At 40.3% G+C, this 22,071-nt stretch overlaps 1 protein-coding gene across 2 annotated transcripts; it reads right to left on the bottom strand.

The window, feature by feature from the left end:
• Positions 1 to 710: 710 nt before the first annotated feature.
• On the bottom strand, positions 711 to 21,458 carry slc15a2 (solute carrier family 15 member 2). Of its 2 annotated transcripts, XM_085435155.1 has the most exons (23): positions 21,403 to 21,458; positions 21,229 to 21,312; positions 19,597 to 19,684; positions 18,284 to 18,425; positions 17,795 to 17,887; positions 17,328 to 17,427; positions 16,810 to 16,900; positions 16,651 to 16,728; positions 15,619 to 15,701; positions 15,359 to 15,442; positions 15,162 to 15,251; positions 12,918 to 12,962; positions 12,596 to 12,631; positions 9,950 to 10,038; positions 8,163 to 8,244; positions 7,695 to 7,820; positions 6,646 to 6,807; positions 4,505 to 4,551; positions 4,261 to 4,368; positions 3,883 to 3,982; positions 3,661 to 3,804; positions 2,292 to 2,396; positions 711 to 1,500 (listed from the first exon to the last, which is right to left on the bottom strand). In XM_085435155.1, exons 2-23 carry the CDS (start codon positions 21,235 to 21,237, stop codon positions 1,300 to 1,302), a joined length of 2,103 nt encoding a protein of 700 aa, XP_085291281.1. In that variant the 5' UTR covers positions 21,238 to 21,312; positions 21,403 to 21,458; the 3' UTR covers positions 711 to 1,299. The 2 variants fall into 2 exon arrangements, with proteins under 2 accessions (XP_085291281.1, XP_085291283.1); XM_085435157.1 differs by having other exon boundaries at positions 21,229 to 21,449.
• Positions 21,459 to 22,071: the final 613 nt, after the last annotated feature.

Here is a 22,071-nt window from a genome sequence, read left to right as displayed (position 1 = left end):
AACCTAACTATGTGTGAGTAAAAGGGGAAAACCATTAGCGCTACATGTGACACGTGTCAATACAATCCTTCTATTTTCCGTTGTATAGACTTCTGAAGCAGTTTTGAGTTACAGTCAAAAGCTGATAAATCAGGACTGAAATCTATCCAGTGGTTGAGGTTCTGTAATGAAACAGCTGCTTTCTAAGATCCAAACAACCAGACTGGAACTTTTTTAAAATTCAAGTGGCTAATGTGACTTTTTTGTCCATCCATCCATCCATTCGCTTCCGCTTATCCTTTTCAGGGTTGCGGGGGGCGCTGGAGCCTATCCCAGCTGTCATGGGGCGAGAGGCAGGGTACACCCTGGACAGGTCGCCAGTCTGTCGCAGGGCTAACACACAGGGACAGACAGCCATTCGCACTCACATTCATTCGCACATTCAAACCTAGTGACAATTTGGATTATCCAATTAACCTATCCCCACAAGTTGCATGTCTTTGGACGGTGGGAGGAAGCCGGAGTACCCGGAGGGAACCCACGCAAACACGGGGAGAACATGCAAACTCCACACAGAAAGACCCCGGCCTGATGTTGGAATTGACCTCAGGACCTTCTTGCTGTGAGGCAACAGTGCTAACCACCGTGCCGTTCAAAACAAAAACAAAACACAGCTCTAGAGGGACAAACTTGTAAATTTGTGTACTTGTATCCACGACTACACGACTACACGATTGTTTCAGACACTGGCTGCACTACATGCAGACCCTTGAAACCTGTTTGAGAAACTCCGTTTTGTTTAGTTGTTCAGGTACAAACAGGCAGAAAAACCCTTGTAATTAGAGATCATATCACATCAGACGTTTAGTAATGATGAGCTTTGTTTTCTGGAAATCAAACATTGTGATAAAGGCACACAAAGCGAACTGAATGCTTTCTGTCCAATATTTGCACAGCTTGTGATTATCATGAACAGCATTCTGACATGGGGTTAATATGCAACAAATATATACAGTGTAGTATTAACATGCTTTAATAACACTATTGATCATTTTGCAGAAATGACTATTTTGTCTTCCTCGAACATTATTTCATATTTTAAGTTTGATTCAGGAAGTCCTTTCCTTGTAAGGTTATAAAGTTTAAAACGGGAGTTTTTCACAACATATGTTAAATGATGTCACGAGTCCTACACTTTAAAACCACAAGAAATCTCCAACAATCACATCTTAGAGTTTCATTTTCACTAAAATAATACCTTTATAAAGCACAAAGCAGCCAAACGTATAATGAGGTGTGACTAATGTCGCGGTATTACATTTAGGTGCTCTTCCCCGTTTTGTTCAGTTCTATCTCGTTGTCTTTCTTCTTGAAGTCACTGTCGTCTTCCTCCCTCACTGAGTTTTCCAGGTAAAGCTTCTCCATTTCTTCGGGGTCAACGTAGGTGTAGAAGTGGGCCATGACGGAGAAGATGATGCAGACGCCCAACAGCAGGCAGGCAAACAGCAAGAACTCTATCCACTGAGATAACAGAGACAGTTTAGTGTTTGCTGCACGCGCTCGCGACCGATTCAGTTCATTTGTTGCTCACCAAGACACAGAACCGTTTAGTTGCTGAAGTACGTTTTATTTAAGCTGGCGATTTTTGGTACACACATTGTGGGATAAAAGAGGTGAGAAACACGCTCCAGTGGATTATAAGATACCCCAAGTTCATCCTTATCTCTCCATTAAACCTTGTTACAGTGCACAGGTAGCTTTGGTTTATTTCTACTTTATGATACATTGCAATAATGAAACTTTTGTACAAAGCACTTCTAATCTTTCTTTTTGTCCATTAGAGTCTGTTTTTATGGCTTTTATTATATTTCTGTTACTTTAAAGCGTTTCAGTGTTTTTATCGCTTAAGTATATTGCTTTACGAATTTCCCAGAGGAACCCACCAGAGGGATTAATAAAGTTCCATCTTATCTTATCTTATGACATCATCTATTAGGCCGGTGTGCGATGCAGCTTTCTTTCATTCAACAGACACAACAAATTTTGTTCTATGTGACTCACTGAATTACAATAACGATCCTTACCAGTTATTAACACGTTAAGATGTAATTTTCAGTAGTTAGGGTTTATACACTCTCCGGCCACTTTATTAGGTGCATGTTGCCAGTTGCAGCTGAGTTGCTACAATTAGCTGATTAGATGCTCGATTGCTGAGTAGTTGAACCAAATGAAGTGGCCGGTGATTAAAAGCCTTTCTTTCTTTTTTGTGTAAGAGTTTAAATGTTTCCCACAATGCCCTTCAAGAGTCATACCTGTTCCAGTCCTGCTCCTTCTGCCACAATCAGCACTATCACATTGCCAAATGCCACCGTGAGCAGCCAGCCAGCCTGCAGCACTGACTTCATGTTGGCTGGAGCCTGGGGGTAAGACAGATGCAGGGTTAAAGAAATAAAGACAGCTGGCAGCCCTGGGACTGTACACATATTTCATTGATTCGTGAAGTAGGAATTTGACATCTTAATAATATGACAGAAACAGATCTGGAGGGGAAATCACTTCCTTGGGCAACGTTCAGTGGATTAAAATTTTAATAGTAAACGCACCGTTTTCTAAGTATTTCTACAGAAAATTCCAATTTCATGGGATCTTTAATAAACAGCTCTTCTAAAAACCTGTGTCTTGTTTATCAGTCTTTAATGTCACAGGTTGCTCTGAAACGCAGCATTCCTCTGACACAGCGAGCTAGTGGATGTCAGCTTTATGGCCATTACATTGGAATAAAAAGGTAGCTAAATGCTTTACATCATCATACTCTGCTTCAGTAAGAATTTCTATTCAAATTGCTTAACAAATTTTATCAGCCCACCTGTCATGAAACCACAAATATTTCCATAATCGGTCAAAAACATTGGTTTAAAAAACCTTTTTCAACTGAATTCACATTTTTATACCCTAAAACTGAGCTGGCACACAGAGAAGTCAGCAGTAAATTTGAAGTCTGTGTATACTGGTGGATTAACCCTTACAGAAACATAAAAAATTATTTTTGTAACTATCAACGCTGTTCATTTAAGGCAGCTGTGGCATAGACTGGCCAGTGGGCTAATACAGCGGTACCCAACCTTTTTTGCGCTACGGACCGGTTTATGCCCAACAATATTTTCACGGACCGCCCATTAAGGTGTCGCAGATAAATACAACAAAATAAAACTAGTACCGGTACCAAAAAAGAAGATTTATTCATAACACATGTGAAACAACCCAGAAAAACCAAGCAAACGACAAAAACGATAACAAAATAACACTAAAAACCGATAAAAACCCTGAAAACCATACATTTCACACCCGAACCTCAACTCTCACGGCCCGGTACCAAACGACTGGTCCGTGGCCCGGGGGTTGGGGACCGCTGGGCTAATACATCTAAGTGCTACAGTTTAAAGCTAAGTATAAGTATAAAGCTTCCTGTGTTTGCTAATATGGACAAAAGTGTTGTAAGACAATTTTCCCTTTTTTCCAACCAGATGTATTCCAGTTTGGAGAATTTTCCTGGTTGGAAGCTACTGTCCTTGAAAACCTTTTTCTTTGAAGCCAAAAAGCTTTCAGTGTTTAATATTCCAAACAAAGATTTTCAGTGGAACGAGTACAGGTAATCCTGATAGGTAGCGTGTATCACTTCACCTGTGAGTAGGAGAACTCCAGGCCAGTGATGGAGAACATGACCTCTCCAGCAGTGATGAGGATGTACTGTGGGATCTGATAGGCAATGTGCACATTGTTGGCTTTCACATCCTCGATCTTGTGAGGCACAATTTTACCCGCCTCCTGAGAAGGGACACAGAAGGGCTGTAAAACTGCTATGATCTGTGATGACTAAATGAAGTTGTTAGAAAGCATCCTGACCTCTGTGAGAATGACAGTGTAACACGCGCCAAAGTCCAGCAGGCCCAGGTTAAGTTTAGAGGTCTTTCCTGAGTTTGAAATGCAGGTGACATCAGTGTATCTGTCCAGAGGGCAGAAGAGGTACGTGATTTAGAGGAAAAAAATCAAACAGCATGATTTAACTAACAAGATATACGTTGATATTAACACTGTTTGTTGCTTTAAACAAAACAAAAAAAATCACAGCTTCAACATTATGATCTCTTTGGACATGGAATTATGAAAAAAGTGATGTCTCTTGTTTTGCTTTTTTGTGAGGTTGGGAAAAGCTTAGCAGATATTTGGCATTAGGGCTTTTCCTTCCAGTTTTGACCACCACTTCCCAAAAATCCAACTTACTCGCCCCGCTGCACGGTCTTGTTATGAGTCACATTGTACCCGGAGGACATGTAGAAATGATTATCTCCCACCGTTACGTTTAAGGCCTCCGGCTGTGTGTTGAGGAACCTGTTAAATATGAACCAGGAGAACTCGTGAGCAAACCTCATTATTCCAGGTTGACCTATATTTTAAAGCAGATTCAGATGCTTTACAGCTTAAGCACAAAAGCTTAGCAACAGCCTCGAGGTAAAAAAGGTTTTACCTCAATAATGGATTCCCTTCTTCGTTTTTTGTTATGTGATCTTCTACCTGAAAGATTAAAAAACATCAACACCTGCTATTTGTAATTTATGCCATATTTTCAATTTAGACTCAAGGAAATTCTTTAGAAACTTGTATAAATATTAATGGAGATTAGCGTTCATAGAGAGTCTGTGTAATCCTTCAGCTTCTTACAGCTGATTTAGACTTCTGTGGTGAATCTTTGTAGAGCCAACGACCTAACCCACTGAGTGCTGGTGCATTATGTGTTCATTGGCTTGTGGTTGTGGCAGCCATGATGGAAACAAATCCTGGGTCGCTCTTTTTGCTTTTGTTTTTATTCAAACATATTCCACTTCTTTGTAAATTTTCGCTTGAGAATTTCAAGTTTTTGCAATCTCCAGGAATTTGCGGACATCTGTGATTCCTTACACTTAGGCTATTAATAGTATAACTCCTTATTCTGAAGTTAATGTAATTATTATTGGCATGCAGATTCACCCCCCCCCCAGACTCAATAAAAGTTTCTACCCACAGGCTGTCAAAGATGCCCTACCTCCACCTTAATTGAAGCACGTATGGAAATGCATAAATGTCTATGTGTTCGCCAGTTCCCTGAAATGTCCAGTTAAATATTTCACGTCCATTCCTGTGGTAATAACTGTTTAAATAAAACTATGATGGTTTAGTCACAAAAAACACTCGTCACTGAAGAATCATTTGCTGTTGTGTTGTAATCTGTCACACTGATGGAAAAATGTATGACAACATTGGCATCGTGTTGGAGATGATGTCAAGATTGTAAAGATGAGCCGTAAATGGCTTTCAGGTTGTGCAGTGGGACTAAGAGTAGTTTACAGAGTTTCAGAGAACTTGAACATGTTCTGACAACATGTTAAATGTGCGCACACGCTGAAATACAGTCATTAAACGATAATGAACAACTTTTTAAAACGTCTAAAAATTTGAATTTGAACCTCGACATCTTTTCCACTGCAAATGATCAAAATAGGTTGTCCTATTATCAAAGGTCCATGATTCATTTTTAATTAAACTGCCTGCTGCAGATGACAGCTTGTCCCACTTACGTTATAGCTAAATCGTCAGGGGGCTCGGTCTATGACCCAGCATTTTTGAGATTATGGATTTTCTGTGAATTCTTTGTGTTGGTATGGTTTAGTTTTCTATTATTTAGTATTAATTCATTTATAGCATTGACTGTATGTTTACTTACGTTTGTTTCCATGTTGTCTGGTCCAGGTGTTTAAGTCATGTTTCCTGTTTTATTTTGAAGGTCTTGTGTTCCATGTTCAGTGTGTCTAGTTTTGCTTCCCCTGTGGTGTCATGTTCATTTGTGTCAGTTGTGTTTCCGCTTCCCTCATTACCCTGCTGTGTATTTAAGTCCTCTGTCTGCCTTTGTTCATTGTCAGGTCGTTTGCTTTCTTTCCGTCATGTCTATGGATTTCATGTTTCTCAAGTGTTGGTTTTTCTTCATCCTCATCCTTATGTTCATGTTATGGTTTTCATGCGTAGTTTTAGTTTTTCCAGTTCAACGTAACGTTTAGTTTTTGCCTCTGCCTTTTGCTTTTGTGTTTAGTTATCAGCCTGAACAAACGCTTGCTTTTTGTTAAATCCTGTCATCCTGTCTCTCGGTCGTCTGCTTTTCTGTCCGCTCCTCAAACAAACCGCCCTTCCAGCCGTTGACACGAATAATTCAATTTAAAATTTAAATGTTAAGAAAATTCAAGTTGGGAAATGATGACAGGATCTTTTCTCCTCTCTCGTCCACAGTGGCGCTCATTCATATTTCTCGGCCAACTATGTTAAATTGTAGGCTCTGCTCTGTATATACCCGTTGCCATGGAGTTCTGTTGATGACGCCTTTCTCTCGCTACACACGCACATGCTTGACTCACAGTTGAGTTGATTTAACTGGAACAGGAAACTCGGTTTCCCAACACAGAGTTTATGATCAGACTCAGAGTTTGTTGAACCTGCTTTCTGGATCAGAGCGCTGACCTCATGTCGATTTTTAAAAATACTTTTAAAACCAAACTGTACTCATTGCTTATTTAATTCTCAATAGTCAACAGTGTTGGGAAAAAAAGTGAAGATGTGGTAACAGCTCGTAGGAACACTCACTAATGTGTAGGTGATTCCAGTAGCGTCGGGGTAAATGATGACACTGTAGGCCTTTTTCTCTTCAACCTTCTGGGTAGCCGAAAAGTTTCCTCCATTGACTACAGTGACTTCAAGATTCAGCTCCCCGTTGGACAGTGGAACAGTCTCATAACCAGGAGGGTCCTGAGAGAAGCCAGAGAGTTAATGTTTTTAGAAAATTGAATTATAAACTTACTCATTTGCCAGAATGAAGTTATGAAATCTGGGGGTATCTCGGGGTCTTGTTCGCGAGTGATGGGAGAAGGGAGCCGGAGATCGACAGACTGATTGGGGCTGCAGCTGCAGTAATGCGGACGGTCGATCTACGTCCCTACCCTCACCTATGGCCACGAGCTGTGGGTAGTGACCGAAAGAACGAGATCGCGGATACAAGCGGCAGAAATGAGCTTCCTCCGAAGGGTGGCTGGCCTCTCCCTTAGAGATAGGGTGAGAAGTTCGGCCATCCGGGAGGGGCTCAGAGTAGAGCAGCTGCTGCTCCACATCGAAAGGAGCCAGCTGAGGTGGTTCGGGCATCTGACAAGGATGCCCCCTGGGCGCCTCCTGGGTGAGGTGTTCCAGGCATGTCCCACCGGGAGGAGGCCCCGGGGCAGACCCAGGACACGCTGGAGAGATTATATCTCTCGGCTGGCCTGGGAACGCCTTGGTATTCCCCCGGATAAGCTGGAGGAGGTGGCTGGGGAGAGGGAGGTCTGGGCCTCTTTGCTTAGGCTGCTGCCCCCGCGACCCGGCCCCGGATAAAGCGGATGAAGATGGATGGATGGAAGTTATGAAATCTCTTGTTTCTGTAGAACAGCTCAATCAAAGTTAAAATAGCATTTTCACTGTTAACGGCACACTGAGTTTTAGTTTTGTCTTATCTCTCTCTTCTTACATGTATTACTAGTTGAATTCTGTTTATTTATTGTTTCGTACATGTACATGTGAACGACAGGGAAATGTGGTTTTTAATTCTATTCGCCTTGAGCCACAGTGAAAATTATGAAAAGTTTAGCCACCTGCACTCTTCTTACCTCAAGGTACTTGATTGACTGTAGAAACAGATCGGTGCCAGGAGCCTTCAGACTGACATCATCTTTAGCAAGGTTGACAACCTGCAGGAGACACTTCCCTGCAGGTGCAGGATTCACCACAGTTTTCTATTAGAGAGAAAAGCAAATCAGAGCACAGTGATGGAAAAATATCAGCAAAAACACTTTTTGACCAGTCAGACAATCACTATGAGATAAAATCAACAACAAAACAGTTAAAGTATAAGATTCAGGTGGGCATGCTAGAAACAGCAAATGTACTTAATATCAGCAAAAAGATACTGTTAAGTTTTGGCATCCAAACTTTAAAACTGCAAGCTACCATTATGATTATACATCTGAACTGTACACATTCAGGTTTTCCTGGAAACATGAGCAGTAAGGGTTTTGCCGAGTGTGAGTGCTTTTCTGTAGCAAGATGCAATCACTATGATTGCTGCTCATACGTACCACAACGTTCACCTCCACCAGAGTGGCTGCTCCGAAGGCCAGGGCTGCAAACACCATTCCCATGGCCATTTTCCTCAGAGGTCTGAAAACAGAGAGAGTTGGTGCCCAACAGTTAATACCTTTACCTGTTTTTCACTGCTTTTTAAAATATTCTGAAAGCGTGGCTTTATCATTTTATCAGAAGGGTTATTTCCACACCAGTGTCCTCCCTGACAAACTTTCTGTCGCATTATTTCCTTGTTATGGCTGTGCATCCCTAAGTCTGGTCCTAATGTTAAAAGGGAGTTCTTGTTTCCTATTGTCACCAACTCCTTGCTCATTGGGGATCATCTGATTGTTGGGATACTCTCAGAAGCGTTACGTCACTTGGGTGCAAACTCCAGAAAGTCAGGATCTCCTAAAAAGAAAATTGGTCCACTAAGAATATGATTTGGGAAACTTTGGGAAGTCTAAAATGTTCACATTATCCTGTTTTTGCCAAGCATTTCTATTTTCTTGTGTCTGTATATGGATCATGCAAAATGCTTTTACTGATGTGTGAGCTTGAATTTCTTTCTCAGCTTTGCACAACAAAAAAATATGGATGCATTGGTGTAAAGCATGCCGCCACTGGACTTTGGAGCAGTGGAGACGTGTTCTCAAATCACGAATCACACTTCTCCGTCTGGCAATCCGATGGACGACTCTGAGTTTGGCTCTTACAGAACAGTACTTGTCTGACTCCAAGGAGGGAGGACTATGGTGTGGGGTTGTTTTTCAGCAGCTGGGCTTCACCCCTTAGTTCCAGTAAAGGGAACTCTTAATGCCTCAGCATACTGAGACATTTTGGACAGTTTAATGCTGCCAACTTTGTGGGAACAGTTATATATATGCCTATATGTTGTTAGTACAAACGATGGCCTATGGCAGCTTGGATAGGCTGGATGGCAGTAAGAAACACAGTTTTAAATTGCTCTATACAGCGTTATTATGTTTTTTTCAAATCAACCTAAAAATCTTGAAGGAGAGGCCAGAGGTCAAATGTTACTTGATATTTTAAATCCTTTTGCAGTACTTTCTATATGTCAACATTACACATTTCACTAGAACCACCGTCTCTTTATACTTACAGGTTATAAGGTTTTATGTCAGTTTTTAACTAATAGTTGACCTTGAAGACGTTGGTCGATATAAGTCAAATTTTAATGAATTGTTAATATGACCTCACTCTATACGCTTACAAAGATTTATCAGAAATCATTCAAAACTTTATGAGCTATCGTGCACACAAGTAGAATGATTACACACATGCATGCTAATGCGACCAAAAACGTAATGTGGTGGGGTGTGGTGTGCCGTGCCGTGCAGGGAGGGCGGATGCACCTGCGTGGCATCCTCAATTCCCCATGTTAAAACACGAGGAATCAGGGTTTGGAGAGGGTCGAGAAGTTGTGGTGTGATGCGTGTCGAATGAATAAAGATGGCTTTGACTAACACTCTCTGGACCCTGTGAATTTCCCTACCTGAGAAACAAGTATGGAAATTCATATTTACACTGTGAGAAGTACTTTGGAGTCGGGTTTAAAAGTAAATGTTTAACATTCATTAAACATTCATTTGTAAATGAATACCAGCTTTGTGTTTACAGACACTTCCCTCAATCGTTAACTTTCTTTTCTAAGGCATAATCCTGGGAAATATATGTGGAATCACATGCTTCATTTTTTCCATTTTACGAGATTACAAGATGATCCTGAATGAAATAAAGGTGGCAGTACAAAACAAAGCCAAATAAATCCACTACTCACGTGATCTTGAGTCCGCAGAGTCTAACGAGCGGATATATGATGAGGTCAAAGATAGGCACAAAGACAAGAATCAGCAGAGCATTCAACATCTAGACAACAAGGGGGAGGAAAATTAGTCTTTTAACGACTCTATAAAAGCTCTGTAGAGTCCATAAAATCATAAATGTTGCGTCAATAAAGAGAGATTCTGATTCGGTGTTGCTTGTAAAGAGATGGCAGTGAAGAAGAACCATAAAAGTGTTTTCATGAAAATAGCCTCATCACAGCCTAGTCAAACATTGGTCTTCATTAGTGAGGGGACTTGAGAGATGCTTCTTTTCACTGGATGTTTAAAATCTGTGCCTTAGATTAGCTGGTAGGTTCTGCATTAGAAATATATAACAGCTGTGCAGGACACTCCATCAATTATGGTGCTGTATTCAAGCACACTGGCTTTGAAACCTAACAGAGACTACGAGGGAGAGAGTCTCGGGTTGTTTATATCAGAACAACATGAAGCTCTTTTTTATGCTTAGTCTTTAAATCGTAAAGCTTAAAAACACGGTAACCATTAACACTTTATAGTCAAGTTGTGTAATGCTCTTTACTGGCATAAGTGAAGCTGCAATGCAAGGCTCACATGGTAAGCCTCACTCATGACATCCACAGTGCCTGCTGACACTGGAGATAAAAAGAAACATTTTAATTTTTCCTGATGGCTTTGGTTTATTTTTGACTGTAATGACAGTGTGGCTGCAACTAGTTTGTAGTTTAAACTACTAATGTTTTAGCAATGAAAACTACAATCACTTTCAACCATAAATTTTGACTATGAACTTCAACACCACACGCTCATTTCAGCAGCTCGTTTATTTATCCATTCGATGATATTTTCTAATTTTTCATATTGCCTAAGCACCACCGTCTATATTTAAGCATCTGACACCTTTATACAACCAAATTCTGAAACTAATGGATAGAAATCCAGTTCAGTGGATAAGGGACGAGCTATAAACTCTAAATGCAGCACATCAATTTCGTGCTCTGTATTGGAAATATGTCAAACGGTGTTGTCCCTTTTAAATAAATAAATAGAAAAAAATTGAGTCTGGCATTTATCCAGTGACCATAAAGGCTGCAATGAAGGCCATGACCAATGGTCAAGTGCAGATTAACATGTCACCATCTTTTACTGCTTTTCCTAGCAGGAAAAAACTGTGACTGTAACTATGACATGATAAACTGCCACAAACAAAAAAGAGGAGGAGACACTAATCACATACATTCATGTGAAAATAAAGTTTTTACAGCTCTCTATGAAGTCCTGAGAAAAGCTAAGTCCACCCCATGATTCAGTAGTATGCAGAACCACCTTTAGTAATGGTTTTCTGTACTTTATCAGCCTCTCATCATTAACACAACATTGTGGGTGAATTTTGGAGGACTCTTCTTTACAGTGTTGTTTCCATTTATTGAGGTTTGTGTGGGCATTATTTTTTGCACAACTCTCATTTAAGGTTCCACCACAGTCATTTCAATCGGGTTGACGGGACCATTTCAACACATTGATTCTTTTCTTTTTCAGTCATTCTGCTGTGCTTGGGGTCATTGTGCTGTTACATGGGCCATTTTGGGCAAAGCTTTAGCTGTTAGGGTGATGGCCTCATATTTCACTCTGGAATACTTTGGTATACACAGGAGTTCATGGCTGACTCAGTGACTGCAAGGTGTCCAAGTCCTGTGGCTGGAAAACAAGCCAAAATCATCACCCCACCATCAACATAGTTCGAATGAAGTGTTTGTCCCTTTTTTAAATCTTCACCAAACATGGAGCTATGCATTACTTCCACTATCCAAAGGACATTGCTCCATTGTTCTTGAGTTTTCTCCAGATGCAACTTTGCAAACCTAAGTCATGTTGCCATTTTCCTGGCCACCCTTACAAACAAGCCAGCACTGTGATGAACTTTAGCATCTAGCATGCTAACTAGCATGCTAACAGACTCCATGCAAACAGAGTCGGAAATGTAGCTCTTGAATTTTCCACTCCTGGGAAGGCTGTGGTATTGTGTTAACAGAGCTCCAGAGCAGCAAACTGCCAACACCTCTGCTTCCATAGAAGTGTTCACACTTGTTCATGATGAATTAAGTGCATTTGATTAGCAGCACCTGGCTGCTGTTTACCCTCTTAATATCTATAGAAACTGTAAGGGTGTACTTAGTTTTTCAGGGGACTGCATAGAGCACCATGAAATGTTTTTAAAAAGCCACAATACATTAAAATATCTATCATTCTTACTGAAATTCAAATATGCTGATCAGCCAGAAAAGCATGTTTTTCAGTTGTCAGCAGTTTACAATTTACCCAGTGATAAATAAAATACTGAATCCTTGCAATATACAGTAAATTTAACTTAACCCATTTCCAAAGGTAAAAATTAGCATTGAAACACAGTGTGTTCGCTTGCTAAACCATTGGAAAACTACTTTGGGTCATATACATACACATATATCAGTACTGTTACAAGTATATGCTAAGAAATCTGCATCCATCACAATCATTTTCTGCTTTTCTCTGGACTTTCTGCCGTTCATTATTGCTTTTTTAGATTAGCAGAGACTGCGCACAATTTGCATTCCAGCAAGAGCCAAATAAGCTGCACATACCTGCATTTGGTCAGGCTTAATAGCGAAGGAGTTTCCCTATAATAAAAGAAGACAAAGACAGGAGAGACACTTAAACTTTATCTTTATAAATCTAAACTTGATGAGTTGATGATTTTTTGACTTGATAACGAGCCATAAACAATGTTATTTACTAGAATAAAATGATAAATTGCAGCAACACCCTAACAAAGAAAAGCTCTCTTCTAAAGACTGTTTGTGATATCAGATGCTAATCTAAACCAGCCCACTGATAACAATGTGAAAATACAGCATCAGCTTTTTAACATCTTGACACCATTACTTCACGTAAGTAAGGTCTTACAAAAGCCAGGTTCATCCTCGTGGCTTGAAGTGTCCAGCGGGAACCCTGCAATAAAGAAAAGACATCTGTTACTGTCAAATTTGTTTAAGGCACAGCAGATGGGATTTCCTCATTTTCCCTGGAAGGGACAATAATAATAATAATAAAGGGATAGTGTATTTCTGACATGTCCTCTAAGAAATCAGTTTTAAATCAGTCGAATTACAGGAAGAAACGGATACAGGAGGAAGGAGAAACAGGAATGTTGAATGTGGCTTTGAGGTTTTTCTATAATCAGATGGTTGTGTTGACTGTTGGTCAGAGGAGAACATAACAGACACTTATGGGATTTTGCAAGAAAGTTTCGCCACAAGACCTTGATCTTGTGCTGACACAGAATGCAGTCTGTCCAAGTAGGAAGGGAACTGAGGCAAGTTTTTCTTTTTGATTAAAAAGTAAGTAAAAGCTGTGACTGTAAATGTTGCTTAAACTGGAAATAAAGGCCTGAGTACAACAGTGGAACACAATTTAAATAATACTTAAGAATATTTAATCATAAGTTATTATTAATGATTGGCTCTCTTCCACAGTGTGTTTTTTTGTCCTGTCTTCTTCCCCTCATCCCCAACCGGTCACGGTAGATAGTCTCCCTGAGCCAGAGGGTTCTTCCTGTTAACAGGGAGTTTTTCCTTCCCACTGTCACCAAGTGCTCCTTCACAGGGAGTCGTCTTATTGGTGGGAGGTTTCTTTTTATTATTGTAGGGTCTTTACCTTACAATGCAGGCGACTGTTGTTGTGATTCGTCGATATATAAATAAAACCGAATTGAACTGATGTGCTAATCACATTCCTAGAGCTTATTTTCATTGGGCATTTAACTTTAGTGCATGGTGTATAAAGTATGGGGTTTGGATACATAATGGAGAGCAGCTCATTGTGAAGGTTCATATGTCTTTTTCCCAACCAAAAGTCACTCTTCCCTCTCAATCTCATTCAAAACACATGAGTTCAGACTAACAAAATCAAAAACAAAACACTGCATCACTGCCAGCCTCACTACGATTCACTGGCTACCTGATTCATCACAGCTGATTTAAATGCCTAAATGACATCAACATGTCTTGATGTTCTCCAGAGGCCTGGTAATGAACTAATCATGTGATTCCGGTGTGTTGACCCAGGGTGAGATCTAAAACCTGCAGGACACCGGCACTTGAGACGTGGAGTTCTCCACCCCTGTTTTAAAGTCTTCCATGGTCTTGCTGCTACCTACTGTCATGGTTCTGGGTTTTAAACCCAAGGTTTTGCATTTTTGGACTGTAGTTTTTAAGCTTTTAGTAATGTCATTGAAGGTGTGTTGGTATGTAGTACTGTTTTATATTCTGATCTCTTGCGTAATCTAGCCTTCGACGTATCCTTTTGTGTCTTGATAAGCCTGTCTTGATAGTGGTTACTTGTTTAGTGACTTCCTTTTTTTATTTCAATACTCTGTGTCTAGCCTTGTGTCTCACTCCCCTCAGCTCCACACGCCTGCGCCTCTCTGAAACTAATTCAGCCGGAGGTCTCTTCCTGTTAAAAGGGAGTTTTTCCTTCCCACTGTTGCCAAGTGCTTTGTTCGTCTGGTTGTTGGGGTTTCATCTATATTATTGTAGGTACCAACAGTTGCCTTCACAGGCACAGAAACATGTATTTAGTTTTACTTCACTTTGAAAGTTTTGGCTATTTCCCCACCCCTTACTGTCTTGTTTATATGTTGTCTCAGACTCCTCTTGTCCTTAATTGCATTGTTCACATATCTGGCATTTCGATTTTATTGTCCTATTCTGTAATATTTTGGATTCTGTTTATTTCATTGAACTTGCAGCATTAAAAGATGATTTTTGACTTTATTTCCTGTGTCCTGAGTCTTGCATTCGGGGCCACAAAAGTGGTTCACAACACCTACATCACAGATTTACTCGCACCTCAGACACATTTTATCTGTTCCTGCACGCTCATTACAGAAGGACAGTTTGTGTTAGAACTGTGGATTTCTCCAGCAACTACTTTTAAATCGGTAAATAAATTCATTCATTCTTATAAATGTATTTATTTATCTTACCTGTCATAATATTCACACTGTTAAGGTTTAATGTCTTCTGTTTTCGGTTATTTTATTTGTGTGTAGTTGTCTTTTTGATTTTGGATTATGACTTGTTATTGCATTATGTAAAAGTAACTCTGTTTTACAAGTTAAGTTTATTATTATTTATTATTTTGTCTTACCTGCTGATCAAAGAGAGCCCAGAACATTGGGAGGGGGATGTAGAGCACCAGAACTCGCAAAACCATCTTTATCTCCTGAATCAGACGCATCTGTAAAATAAAACACACGCGCGCGCAAACAAACACACACTAGTTAGATGACTTTTAAAAAACTTCTACGCATCACTGAATTAATAGAAGGAGTTCGCTGACGTTACCGAGTACTTCTCCTCAGCCCAGTCCAACCAGTGCTTTTTCGGTGGGTCATGTTTTGATTTGTTCCAACGATTTTTAAGTGCAAACTGTAGGCCAAAGGTAAATAATTGGAATGAAAATGGAGTGTGCACAACAGAGACAGAAACCCCGAAGTGTGAAATTCATATCTTTCTTAATGATTCTTGGCAGTAAAAAGCAGTAAATCAATGTGCTTGCACTTCAGCTCTCAGATAAATCGAGGGAGAAGTATGGGATTACTCACCCCGATGCAATTGCAGACTTCCCAAAGGACGTTTCCCTGGGGAGGAGTTCTCTTGTACAGACTGCTGCCAGCAATGAAGACAACTGTGTGCGATAAATGAAGAGTCAGACTGGACTTGTTTGAGTGAAGATCACAGCGAGTGATTGCCTTGATGTCAGAACAACCAAAATAATACTGAGTACCTATTTAAGGATGGTTTGTCCTCTCACAGCTGCTAATGAAGGCTTTGGGGTAATAAAACCTACCATGTTGTAAACGTGCTTCAGGCTTTTAGCACTAAAGCTCCTCCTCTGCTGCACCCTCACTGCGATCTGTCTGTGACCTCTCAAGAATTAAATCACAGTTTGTTTTCAAAGCGAGGGTTCAGTTAAGCATGAATCCCATAAGGATCAGGGGTGACGGGGACCGAGAGGCAGAGACAACTGACTGTCAGGACAAATGTGGATGGGTCTTGATCAAGTGTAAGGCCGGCTCGTGAAAACGCAAGCTCAGCATGCTGATCACAGCCTGGAATAAAGCTCAGATCTCGAAATGCGACTGGCAGGTTTGAAAATAGGTCAACGTTTGCAGCATCGGATATCATAAGCACACTTACTGCATTTAGCAACATGTTGCTAAAAACATGGAACTGAAGATTCTAATCGAAGAAGGACAACATGTGAGTTCAGTCCCTATTAGTGGCACTATTTTCATGCCTAAATACTGAGTTGAAAAAGTTGATTAAAGCATTTCAAAAACAGCAGAAAGGGCTAAAAAAAAAAACTGTGGACAATGTAGGGACTTGATTTTACAAGATTTTCTTGCCACAGCAGAGGTTTGTGCTATGGCTCAAATAAAAAGGTCCGTTTTTCAGGGAGCTGACCGTGTTTTGTATTTTTTTTCCCTGAAATAATTCTGTTATTGTGCACCAACAGAAATAATGTATGCTTCCCAAAGAAAACTGTCAAGTTAGAAATGCTATGTTGAAAAATCCCTTGCTCTATTTGAAAAGCACTTGGAGAAAACTCTGTAAATGTTGAGGTGGAAACTCACCTAAAGCCACAACCATCAGGGCTGCAGGAACCCCAAAGGCCAAAGCATAACAGTCTCCACCAAAACACTTCACGTCACCTGCAGGAGTGGTGTGTGTTATTAACACAGTGGACCTCACTGGATATAATGTAACATGTAAAACTACGACTATGTGCTCACCTCTCAATATGGGTGTAATAATAGTCGACAGGAAGCTGCCAGCATTGATTGACATGTAGAAAATAGAGAAGAACTTCTGCCTCTCTGTGGTCTAGAAGGGATCAAAAACATAATCACTTACTGAGTTTAACATTGCTACAACAACTCCACATGACCATTGTTGTGTTAAAGAGTATATAAGCCCTCAGAGGAGTTTTCGGATATGTCCTAAACACTGTTTGGACACCAATAACACCGAGTAAATCTAGCACTGCAGTTTAAAGTATTATTTTTACACAGTAACAAAGCAGTTAGCGAGCAACTGCCAATTCCTACATGCCACAGATAACTTCTGAGAAGTATGTGTGGCTCAGTACCTAATGTTTGATGATGGGCAGGTAGTTATCACTAAGCCGCGCCTCAAAAAAAGGCATTATATAAACGTTATCAGATAGCTGGGATTGGTTTCTGATAACCTTGTTTCCTTGGTGTACCAATAAAAATAATACAAATACTTCCACAAACTAAAGAAGGCTTACATGTTCCTCGTCAAACTGGTCACCTCCGAACGCCGCCACGCAGGGTTTGATCCCTCCGGTGCCCAAAGCTATGAGTATCAGACCTGACATGGACAGAGCACTGTAGGACACACGGACACAAAACACAAACAAACTGCTGATTCAAACTACAACACAGTGTATATTAATGACAGTACAGTGCTGAAAAGAAAGAAGAGATTGGATGAATGGCACTCAAAGAATCGCTGAGTGAAAATTATGGGAAACTGTATGGCATTGGGAACTGTGATGGGCATCAGTTTATCAATGACATGACGTTCATGGACCAAAAAAATAATTTTATCCTGATTCAAAACTTTTGAAATCAATGCTCAAATTCCTTCAGTGCAATAAGGATTATTAATTATTACACCTCCTTACCTCATCCTCTTCTAACAGTGCTGGGCTGTGATTGTGCAGAGTGATAGAATTAGCTCATGACAACTCACATGTGCAATTCGGTGCTTCCCACGGTGGGAATGGCTCCAACCGACTTGACCACATGGCCGATCACATATACAATGGACAGGTAGATGATGGTCCTGTGGGGAGCAAGCTGTGATTATGTACAGGGCATTCAGGCCTTCTTCAAAATCTCTATGTGTGCTCAGAATGATTCATCTCCAGTAGCAGGCAACGTCAGGCAAAGCTAGCAGCTCAAAAGGAGATGATGAAATACTGCACACGCATAAAATGTGCCTGTTTCCACCACTGAAAAATACATTTTTTGCTAGCTATAAGTCAAGATTTCGAGCTATGAAGTGAGACATTTTGAGATAAAAACCCAAATCTTTGACTTATCGATGGCAACAAATGTTTGTTTTTTCCAGTGGCAGAAGCTTAGAAAGTATCCACATAACATGAACACAGTTTGCACAATGTATTTTTGTTATTTGCTTGAATCCACACTTTAGTGCATTTACAGCTGAGAGACTCACTTGTATTTTCCGAGCCAGGAGTCAGCAATGAAAGCTCCCAGTATGGGTGTGAAGTAGCAGAGGCCGCTGAAAGCATGGTAGACAGCAGTGGAGAGGTCCTTGTCCCATTTCAGGTAGGTGAGGAAATAGAGTGTCAGCAATGCTGTGATCACACACACACACACGAGCAAGCATAAGCTGTGAATCAGCTCACAGGATGGAGAAGCCCAAGCCCACACCTAAACACCACAATACATCGTAAGCCTTCAACATGAACTGTCATATTCTAAAAGTATTATTGCACTCAGAATCCTTTCAGCGAATCCTCCGCAGTTCATGAATTCAACAATACCACACGATTATATTCCGTTATAAGATTTTTTTTTAAGCTGGTTAAACCATCACATTAAATAATGTAATCGGTGACACCCACTGTGCTTACATTTAAGCTTAGACGATCCACAAGTAAACATTCTGGGTTTGAGTTTGTCATTCAGGTAAGCTAAGGCATTTTAACCTAAAACCAAAAAGCTGTGGGACATTTTCCTAATAAATAAGCCATAACAGACACGAGAGTCGCTTGGGAAAGTTCAAGATGAACCTTGTGTGCTGCAAAACTCACACTGTTAACTAAGCAACATCTTCATTCAAAACAGACGTCCTAGCTTTTCCCGAGCACTCAACTACATCTCTTGATCTCCGTCAGCAGATGGCATTTCCTGGCAGACTGCAGTTGTGCTAGCTTGTAGCTCTTAAATTACCGTAGAGGCCACCAGAATAAATCCAAAACAACTTGGTTATTCTGATGGTTACAGAATATCAGTAATCCATTATTTTCAAACCACTTACCTCTCTGATGCGATCTCTCTTCTTTTATTCATTAGTAAAATTAATACCGTTGGTATTTTTACTAATGACTGAAATAAATACGATATTTGGGGTCTATTTTTTTAATATTCTCTCACATTTTCGAGACAGTATAATTAAATAAAACCCCCGAGTCTTAAGTTCACTCGGATTGAGGAGAAATTTCAGTAGCTGAAACTGTGGACACAGTGCATCAGCTTAAAACTGCAGGAAATTGCGTGGTGTATTTACATGTGTGTTTGTGTGTGATCCGGCTGGAGTAAATCTGTCACTTGTGGAGATAAGTGAGGTCGTGTGAGGGAACAAGAGAGATCTTATTTGTTGCCTCTCTATTATATTGCCCCAATAATACTCATAATCTGTAATGTAGCAAGCTAAAAGTACTCTGTGAATCTAGAAAACCTTGCTTTTATTTAGGCTTTATATAGATTTGCACTGTAACATTGCCCAGGCATTTATTTGCATACCTTTCATGCCATAGTAGGAGAAGCGTTCGCAGAATTCATTCACCACTATGAAGCAGATGCTGACTGGGTAATTGGTCCCAAAAATTTTCTAAAAGAAGCAAAATGTATTAACAGAACAAAGTTCAGCACTTTTTAAAGAGTACACATTTTCTCCAAACAATCACACTGAAGTAAAGCACATCCAGAATCCACTATCTAATCTTTTTCCCCCACCTTCGTCAAATATAAACAATAACTGGCAGGTTCAGTGAATAGTTTTATTCTCTGACAGAGAATACTCTGACATGAAAAGAGAGGAATGTAGCTGATAGATTCTTCCTGTTAGTCAATCTCACAAGATACTGAAGTTAATCATTACGCAGAAATAGAAGTTTTATAGGTTTAAAGCTTTAATGAGACCAGGCTCAGTTAAAATGAAGAAAAATATCCATCGCTTGAGTTCTGAGTGGATTTTTGTGGAGTGGATGTTTAGTATTCAACTAAACACCGCGTGGGATGTTTTGATTAACAATGATCTGCAACTTTATGCTGTTGCTTTAGTGCATTTTGACAATTTATGCCATCTGTCAGGTCGTATCATTCACATCAGCTGTAGCCCTGGTATGTAAAGGTATATGATTCATGTACTTACAGCTCTATACAAACTGTCTACAAGCAGTAAAACACTTTGCACAACCGGCTGCTAAAAATGGAGGCTTCTGTAGAATTTTACTGGTAATGATGTGCTCACTGATCTGGAGCTGGATGTAATTAATATGAGGTCAGTGTTTTAATCATCATCAACATCATCATCATCATAGGTCCATGGCCTCATTCAGTGAGCTTTAGGCAGTCAGTGAGTCACAGTCACTCCAGTGTATACAAGCAGATAAACACTTACTAGGAGTAGTTAGACTTGTGCCTCCCTACTTGGTAATGTTTCTTTTTTTTTAATTGCTAAGACTTAATTTAAGGGTTTGTTTACCAAATGTTCAGCGAACACATTTACTCCCATCCCCATGTCAGTTTTGGTGTCATTTAATTTCAATTAATCAAAGCATGAAAACATGTCCATTCAATTTGCCTCTGATATATAATTTTACCTCGCTGTATCAACAGTTTTCTATAACTGAGGAAAATCAAAGCGTGGTAGATATTGTCCATTTTCTGCATGATACCCCTGGAGATTAAACAAATCTGTACAGTAAGCATATTAAAAATGATCCTTTATTGGATTTGCTACCTCCAAAAACATAATCGCTCAGGCCACATGTGGCACCAGCTTTCTCCAAGCAGCAGTTAGTGTGGGTTTACTTTTAGAGGGGAGGGGGTGCCTGTTGCATCATCTTACCAATAATAATTTAGCATAGAGCTTCAGTGAGAGCTTGGTCTCAAAGCAGACTTCCCTCTGTCTCCTTAGCCCACTTCTGCATGCTTCGCATACACGTCAACAACACATCTTTGCGTGTTTTATTTCCACAGACGTGGAATTTGCACGCGTTCCAACCCGCGTACAACTTTTCTTGTTTTTCTTTTTTTGTTTTCTTTTCTTTTACTACGCATCTTTGCGTGGTAAAAATCAGAGATGCACAACAAAACTAACCGAGCAACTCAGCGCATGATCCGCAAAACATCACAAAACAGCACGTTTACCTTTCCCATGTTGTCGTTTTAGAGAGAGTTTGGGATCTTTACGGCAGCACTGTCATCCAAGTCCGTCCCACTCCGTTCTGCTCTCTGAAGGCACAGATGCAAAAACCTCGGACACTTACACTCTTAAAGCACACTCAAAGTTAATATTCCACCACAGAACACTGGACTTGTCACCTCAGGAAAAGCAGCGAGCCTCCGTACTTCGGTCTTTTGTGAAATATTAAAAAGGAGGTAGCAGATGAGTGTTTATATATGCGTATATTTACAACGCCTTTCACTCGATTTTTTTTTTTTTTGGGGGGGGGGGGGAGGTCCGCAAGTTGCAGTGAAGCGGGATCTACTGGTACAATAGAGTCGTTGTTGCACTCAGCCGCAGACCTGACTGTGGGATGGATGTGCGGGTCAAAGCGCATATCTCTGGTTGGATGACTTCGAGTGCATCATTTATTTCTTTTTTATTCACCCTGAGTAATATCAGCGGTGGTGGTGGTGGACGTGTGTCCCAAGTACACGTGTTAGTTGGTTGCTGTTTGAGGGATGGGTTTTAGGGTTAGGCTTAGACATTCAATCATAGTAAAGGTAAACCTATAAGTCTGGAGAATGCATGATGTCAAAGGAATTGCAGTTGTTGTTTCATCCACGATCATATCCCCACAAAGGTGTGTGTGTGTGTGTGTGTACTTGAATAACTCATATTGTGGGGACATGCGTCGTTTACACATATATAGTCAAAGGAGCTTGCAAAGAAAAGCGTCTGGACTTCTTTAAGTTACTTGAAGACGTTTCATCTCTCATCCAAGAAGCTTCTTCAGTTCTAAGGTCAAATGGTGGAGAGTCCCAGAT

Source organism: Copadichromis virginalis, linkage group LG16, assembly GCF_057382275.1.
Source record: "Copadichromis virginalis isolate Kocher_CV1m ecotype Utaka linkage group LG16, C_Virginalis_male_GT1.1, whole genome shotgun sequence".
In the NCBI taxonomy this organism is placed as follows: Eukaryota; Metazoa; Chordata; class Actinopteri; order Cichliformes; family Cichlidae; genus Copadichromis; species Copadichromis virginalis.
Note: the sequence above shows the minus strand (reverse complement) of the source record. Positions and strands in the feature narration are given on the sequence as shown.